This window comes from Melozone crissalis, unplaced genomic scaffold, assembly GCF_028551555.1.
Source record: "Melozone crissalis strain CALT ecotype California unplaced genomic scaffold, PUWL_Pcris_2 ptg000012l_1, whole genome shotgun sequence".
Lineage (NCBI taxonomy): Eukaryota > Metazoa > Chordata > Aves > Passeriformes > Passerellidae > Melozone > Melozone crissalis.
Genome location: NW_026535790.1, coordinates 1,282,869 through 1,290,671, shown reverse-complemented (window position 1 = coordinate 1,290,671; position 7,803 = coordinate 1,282,869). Strand labels below are relative to the sequence as shown.

Sequence of the window (7,803 nt, the reverse complement as noted above, 5' to 3'; positions counted from 1 at the left end):
CGCTCCAGCCCTCGGTGCAGGCACGGAACTTAATGACTCCATGGTCTCTGCTGATGTCCCAGACCCAAGTCACCACCTTTCATCCCAAATGATCCCTGGAGAAGGCCTTGTTCCCTCCTGGCCCTGGAACAGGCTCTGAACACAGCAGACACCCCGTGGGGCTCTCCAGGACCCCTCTCCCTGCAGAGTGAGGCAAGCAGGGCTGCATGGTCTGCAGGAACGGCGAGATCAGCCTGGTCAGTCCCAGGAGGCTGTGTTCCCTCCCAGAAGAACTAGTCTCCCCCATCTTATTTCCAAATCTGTGGCATCCAACAACTAAAATAAAACCCCAAACCTTTAATGTAGCCCACCCCCACTTCTGCACCTGCTCTCTCTTTCCATGTGGGACCTGCTCATGCTGCCCAGCATCTTCCCAAGCTCACCGGCCCCAGCCCACTGTTGGATCACAGGACAGAGCTCTTGGGCACCTGTGGGCACCCGCGGGTCTCCGCTGGGCCAGGGCCACTGAGATGGTCAGGATGGGGGTCAAGAGGGTCCCAGCAGCACAGCCGAGTCCCTCGCCACTGGGATGGGGACAACGGCGTTCCCTGAGGAAAGGTGAGCCCTTGGTCTTTGGGGATGAGGGACAATGGGGTCCCACATGGAAACGTGCCTGGCCTGTGGGATGAGCGACAGCAGGGTCCTGTGGGAACAGCGGAGCCCCTCGATTTTGAGAACAGAGGACAGCGATGTCCTGTGAGGACAGGTGAGCCCCCGGCCTGTGGGGATGGAGCCAGGAGTGTCCCGTGAGCACAGCCGAGCCCCTGGCCCCGCTCCAGGCGGGCGGTGGCCGGGCAGGCGGGGGCACTGCCGCTCCTTATCTCGCGGCTCAGGCGGCCCCGCCGCTCTCGGGGCCCGCGGGAAGGCGCCGGGACGAGCCCGGGGAGCGGCGCTGCCGGGAGCGGGGCCGGCGGGGCCCGGCAGGCCGGGAGCGGGGAGCGGGGAGCCGGGGCACGGCGGAACGCGGGCGGCGGGTGGCGGCGCCGGCCGGGCCCGTCCCGCTGCACGGCCCGGCGGCAGCGGCGTCTCCGAGCAACCGCGGGCGGAAGCGGCGGAGCGGAGCGGGCGGTAGGAGCGGGGCGGGCCGGGCCGGGCCGGGCGCGGGGCCTGCGCGGGCACCGGGGAGCCCCCGCCGGGCTCCTCGCAACACTGAGGGGCTGGAGCGTGTCTAGGGGAGGGAACAGAGCTGGGGAGGGGCTGGAGCACTAGGAGCGGCTTAGGGAGCTGGGAAGGGGCTCAGCCTGGAGAAAAGGAGGCTCAGGGGGGACCTTGTGGCTCTGCACAGCTCCTGACAGGAGGGGACAGCCGGGGGACTCGGGCTCTGCTCCCAGGGAGCAGGGACAGGACAAGGGGAAATGGCCTCAAGTTGTGCCAGGAGAGGTTTAATTTGTGTATAGATAGGATAGATGGGGAAATTTCTTCACGCAAAGCATGCTGAGGCACTGTCACAGGCTGCCCAGGGCAGTGGTGGAATGCCAGCCCTGGAAGTGCTCAAAAAGCCGTGTGCATGTGACTCTTGAGGGCATGGTGTGGTGGTGGTGGTGCTGGCGGAATGGCTGGATTTGGTGGTCTTAGAGGGCTTTTCCAAGCTTTATAATTCCATGGTTCTATGATTCTTTAGATCCTGGCCCTAACCCCCCTGCAAGGATCGTGGGATGCTCAGGTGTGTGTCTGCCATGGCATCAGTCCCCCTTGGCACCCTGTGGCCACAGGACAGCCTCTGGGGTGGCACTGTGGCCACATCCCACCGTTCACCTTTGCTTTTCTAACCAAAGTTCTGGAATTAATCAGCCCTGGGGTCCTGTATTCATTTGTTGCATTAACGCATTTTAGGTGGTGTTTATTTTGTTTGTTTTGGTGACCTGAGATGCATTGGTGCTCTCAGGGAAAGGTGGATGTTTTCAGCAGAAATAGGTGTATCTCAAAGATCTTAGGCACTTGATGAACAGGGACTGCATGAGCATTGGTAAGATTTTTCTGTTAAAATTAGCAGCAGTGAAGCAGTTGACTGTGATGACATTTGATATTTCAGTCTGTTGAAATGAATGAGGTGGATGAATGACAAGTCGTGGATTTGGGAATATGAGAACATTAACATAACAATAGTTGATCAGCCAGGTTTTCAACTATCAAGATATTTTGTACAGCCTGAAAATCATATCAGAATCTTCTCTGCCATGTTTCAAGCAGCCAAAGGGCAGATCATTTGACCTGAGCTATAGCCAGAGGAGTTGCGTGCATAAAACTATGTTAATTTTAAAAGTTGGAGAAGATGTAAGAGGAGGAATTCACAAACTAGAGAAGATAAGGATGGCAAGTGTTTCTGCTCCATGAGAAGCTTTCCCAGAGGATTGTGGCTATCTTTAAAAACAATCTCAGTGAAAAATAAGTGTGTATATGAAGAGTCAGTTGACAATTCCTCTCTGAAGTGTCCAGTGGATTTAAGGACAGCCGTGCGTAGACACTGAGAGTCTCTTGTAGCGATATTCACAACAACTCTCCCTCTTTCAATAGGAAAAACATCATGGGGCTGTCTTTGATATTTTTTCTTGGCCTGAATATTCCCTTTTACTGCAAAATTGCAAAGCATATCCCAAGACTTCCCTCTCCTGAGGGATTTTGTTGGCAGTGTGGTGCTGGAAGCACAGTGTTTGCAGGTCCTGAATGCACCCAGCACTGGCTTTTCCTGCTCCAGAGATGCTCCAACCCCCAGCAAGATCTGGAGGCCACAGAGGGACTTCATTTCTCCCTCTTTGACCCGAGGATAACCTCAGAGACCTGGAGTCTGTGAGGAAGCAGGATCTCAGAAGAATCATAGATCATAGAATGGTTTGACATGGAGAGGACCTTACAGACCATCTTGTTCCACCCTTACCATGGGCAGGGACACCTCCCACTGTCCCAGGTTGCTCCAAGCCCCGTCCAGCCTGGCCTTGGGCACTGCCAGGGATGGGGAGTCCACAACTCCCCTGATTATCCCACTGTAAGTGATTAACCCCAGAGGTTAATCACTGCCTATAACTGCTCCTCCATCCCTCCGTGCTGTAGGAAATTCCAGGTGCTGGGCTTTACTGGCTCAGCTCTCCTCTCTGAAAGGAGAGGAAAAAGCCACCAGGCCCTTCCCGCTGTGCATCCTCTGTCCCTGCTGTAAATCCCCTCTGTGTTCCCTTTCCAACTGACTGGTCCCTGCAGAGGAGCAGCCTCAGGGGCCTGTGGAGTTCCACATCCCTCACCCAGCTCTGAAGGACAGGAAAGGACAGCGGGGCCGGATGCTGCTGTTCTGCGCCAGCGCCCTCCTTACTGCAATTACAGTCCTGTTAGAAACCTCCACCTTATTTAAAGAGACACTGTCAACTGCCTCAAAGCTCCTTTCTGCAAAAGGCTCCCAAGGCCACTGAGATGTGTTCTTAATGAGGAGGAGAAAAGCACTAAAGATAAACAGCTCTGATAAAGTAGAGGTGCTTCTCATTTTTTAGGTTGTTGAATCTAATGAATTAAAACTACTTCAATTAATCACTGTAGCCCCTTCTGCCAAAGTTATCGTCTCAGTTTCCAGATGAGAGGAGTGAGGCAAGAGGAGCTGAGTGATGGGATCAAGGTTGCTCTGTGAGTTTGCTGCAGAGGGCTGGGTTGTAAGGTGGTAAAGGAGACTGAACCAGTGTTTGATTGTTGGTAGCAGCAGGAAATACTCCCCAGAGGCACCATGGTGAGCTGTGATGTAGTCCCTTCTCTAGGAGGTGCTCCAGCACATGCAATATGGGATCCAAGGTCTAAGGCTGGGTGAATGCCAGGTCTTGGCTGGTCTGATGGGCTGTGCTTATCTGTGTACCACCATGAAAGGCATTTCCAGGGCTGGAAGAAGGGCTTTACTAAAAAACTCCAGGCTCACCTTCTCTCACTTCAAAGACTGCAGATCATCAGGAACCCCCTGAACGTGTGTATGGCTGTTGGCTGTCACTGATGGATTATTCATGTGGTTGGGCTTAGTGTTTTCAAACATGCCTAGTTCTCTTTGGTGGCTTTGGCCAGCTCAGATTTTCCTTGCATTTACTCACCATCCTCAGGTTGAATTTTTGTGTTTATTGGCAGGTGTACATCCCTGCAGGGTCACTGCCATGGTACTGAAGGTGTTCTTTCCATCGTGCTGCTCCTCAGCAGACAGCGGCATTTTGATCGGCCGCTGGATCGCCGAGCAGAACTCTGCTGTCATCCTTGCTGTGGTGCACTTCCCCTTCATCCCTGTGCAGGTGAAGCAGTACCTTGGGGAAGTCCAGCGTGTGACTAAAGTCAGCGTTTCTGTGCTTGGCTCATGGAGCAATAGCAAACAGGAGAAAGAGGAGAGTCTCAGTGAGTTCTTGGAAGACCTTGGGACCATATTCTGCCATGAGCCATGGATCCAGATAAGCAAAGAGGGAGACAGCAAATTCTGGAGCTGTTCTATCCTTCAGAAGCACTCTAAGAACCCCCAGGAGGAGGAAATCATCTTGGTGTACTATGACCAGCGCAAGGTCATGCTTTCCCGTCTGCACCCCCCTTTGGACACAGCTGGCCAGGGGGCAGAGGATGCCTCAAAGCTCTCAGCCATCTTTGACACAGTGGCCAGGAGCCAGGTGCTGTTCATGACAGACAGGTACGACGAGGGGCCCATCAAGCTGACCCACTGGCAGTCGGATGGGGTGGAGGCCAGCATCATCGTGGAGCTGCTGAAGCAGGCCTCTGTGCCTGCCTGCATGCTGCTGACACTCCTGCTCTCTCTGCTCTCTGGGATCTGCAGGAGCAGGTAGGTGATGTGGCATCACCCAGCTTGTTCTGCCTGGAAATGTAATTCTTGGTTAGGCATTGCAGGACTACTGCTCAACCCCAGTCAGAAATGCGATACAAGATTGTTCTGTTGGAAACAGGCTGCTGCAGGAGGTCCTGTTGGAGCTCCACTCCAACAGGAAAACGCAAGGCCAGAGGCTCCCTCAGAGCTCTTCATGGAGCTGGGAGGTTTTCTGGGGAGGCATGAATGTCCTCCCCATTTGCAGCAGGGATAGTTCAGCCCTGCTTCAGTTTCATGACAGCTGAAACAGTGCACTTCCAGCTATTCTGTGGCTGACAGAATGACGTGAGGCTGTCCTTAGTCTCCATAGCTGGGGAGTCCCTTCTCCCTGTTTGCTGTGACTCCCTCTGCAGCTGTGAAACATCAGCAAATACTGTTTCTAAATCCAAATACTGTTTCTAAATCCATCCTCTCTCCAAGAGACTGTGGTGCTGCAACCTTGGCACTTTACAGAAGTTTAGAGGGATTGCTGCTCAGCCTGAATCCTTGGTGAAATCCTGTTCTCACAACTGTGAGCTTGAATAGGATGCTCCAAATGTAATACGTGACAAGTGCTTGAACTGAAAGTGCTTGGACTGAAAGCTGATTCTGAGCAGATTTGCAGGGAAGAAACTTAAAATCATGGAATCATTTGCCTTGGAAAGGCCCTCTAAGATCATCAAGTCCAATTAAGCCAGCACTGCCAAGGCCACCACTAACCCATGTTTCCAAGTGCCACATGTTTTTTAAATATTTGCAGGGATAGTGATTCCACCACTGCAGCTGCCTGGTGAGGTTGTGGCAGAGAGGAGAGTGGAGTTCTGGTTCTAAGCTGCAAGAAGACACTGTAATTGATGAAATTTTGATAACAGCTACTACTATATTCATGGATAAATCTTTTTAAGTACAGCCTAAAGGAATGGAGGTATTTAACAGGTTTCCAATTGTGTGATACAGTTGTAAAAGAATTACAGTGAAACTCTTCCCATGCAAAAATTTTCTGAGCAGTTGGGTTACACAAAAGAAAACTGTCCAGTTTTGGATTATTGGAAGAGATTGAGATTCAAACCTGATATCACCAAGGACCCCTGTGTCCTGGGACTGCTCTGTAAATACTGTGTGTTACGGGTTCTTAATGGTGATTAAGTCACAACTTTGTGGTTGGGCAGAAGATTTGGAGTCAACTCCAAAGGTCCTTTTTCTGCCTGTGTGCCATCACCACAGACAGGATGATTCTTTTCAGGTCTCACTTGGTCCCACCTCAACTGGTGCCAGGATTCAGGCCAGGCTTGGGGTCAGGTTAAGCTCAAGCCTTGCTGGCATCCAGTCTCAGTCTGCAATTGAAACATAAGTTGGGAGCTCAAGCTCAGTGGCAGGTTGGGCCCAGATAGCTGCTACCCAGCTTCTCAGGAATTCTGACTTAGCTTTTCCTAGGGCCAAGATGGATGTTTTGAGGTAGAGCAGCAGCCAGCTGTACCTGGCAGCAGGCAGAATGCAAGGCTTGGTGTGCACAAACCAACCCTGAGCCTGTCCTCAACCTTGGGAGGCAGAGCTTTCTCTCTCCTTTGTTTTATTCACCCCCAGTATCAACTTTATATTTACTTATCTCCTATGTGTTTTAAAACATCAGCCTTGGAGAACAGAGATTAGTACCTGGCTTTATAATAAGTCTCCTGCTTGACCTTCTAAGTCATTTGAAGGAATTTGGTTCCATTTTGTACCACATGCTGTGTGGTACAACCTCCTTCATGCCAACATACTCGAGGCAGGGAGAGTTCAAGATGTCACATGCAGGTATCCTTCCAGTCCCCTCCTCCCCATGCTGGGACAAGACATCCCATAAAATAAGATTTACTGGGTTTTTTTTCTCCTTCAGGTCACAGGACTTTTTTCTGTCTGGTTTTTTTTTTGTGATGTTAAGGGATAGTCAGCTTTGAAAGGCTAAAGCAAGAGATCAGCAATGTCCTCTCAGGCTGAGGAGCTTTGGGGATTTTTGGCTATGCCCCTGTTGGGTATTTGCAGGGCAGCAGTGTTGGAAATCTCAGGGAGTGAGTCACTGCCATCCCTCCAAGCTCACCCCGTGTTCCCAAGTCCTGCACATCCTGAGTTAAGGCATTTCTGCAGCACCACCGTGTGCTGAGGGGTGGCCATTGCGATTCTGCTTCCGAGGAACTTGGGGGCAGCATTCCCATTATCCCTGAAGGTCTCTGTTCTTGGGGACGTTAGGATGTTTTAGTCTTGAGGCAGTAAATTCCATGTGCTCGTTTTTAATAAAGTCTGTTTATAAACACCTCCAATTCCTCATGCAAAGGGAGGCACTGCTCCTGCAGTTTCTAGCAAGGAGCAAGAAAACACACAGGGGGTCTGGTTAATGGAGCTTAATATTTGCATGTGATCCAGATTCGGAAAGATTGCTTTTCATCTGATATCTGAAAATTCCCCTCTCACCCTTGGGAAAAAAATGAATTGGAAAATCAAGGCTTACTCATGGAGGCTGTGTTAATTTATTGCAAAAATTCCATATATTTGGAAATACCCCAAAGATCTCCTGCTGCTTAGATAATGCAATGACACAACATGACTAGATTTTTGTTGGGTTTTTTTATCTGGTTGGTTTTCCATTGAGGTCCTGAAAATGGTTCTATATAGTGTGTTGTAAACAAGTGGGAGTATTTCTGGCAATGCACAGTCAATGTGCAAAGGGGTAGGAGACCACGCAAGGAATATTTGTTTGCTCTCTTCCTCAGTCCTCACAGAGAGGAGGGTTCCCATAGCACATCTTACAGCTGCTCTATTGAGTTTTTTGCAGTATGTTTGTATTTTTATTTCAATAATGTGTGTGTATGTGAAACTGTGTGAGTGGAATAGGGATTGTGCTTGTGGTGGTGAGTGAAAAGAGAGTCAGTTGTAGCACAGACAGGGACATCCCTGGGATGTGTTTTTGGGCCCATTGAGGAGCTGAA

At 51.0% G+C, this 7,803-nt stretch overlaps 1 protein-coding gene across 2 annotated transcripts in view; it reads left to right on the top strand.

The window, feature by feature from the left end:
• The first annotated feature begins 1,036 nt into the window (after nt 1-1,036).
• PIGQ (phosphatidylinositol glycan anchor biosynthesis class Q) overlaps nt 1,037-7,803 on the top strand; it is a 35,051-nt gene continuing 28,284 nt past the window's right edge. The window contains exons 1-2 of one of the 2 annotated variants that reach the window (XM_054270974.1): nt 1,037-1,107; nt 4,129-4,819. In XM_054270974.1, the coding sequence (XP_054126949.1) occupies nt 4,155-4,819 (665 nt within the window). In that variant the 5' untranslated portion in view covers nt 1,037-1,107; nt 4,129-4,154. Of the gene's footprint in view, nt 1,108-1,933; nt 2,006-4,128; nt 4,820-7,803 lie in introns of those variants that run through there. The other variant, XM_054270973.1, reaches the window with a different exon arrangement.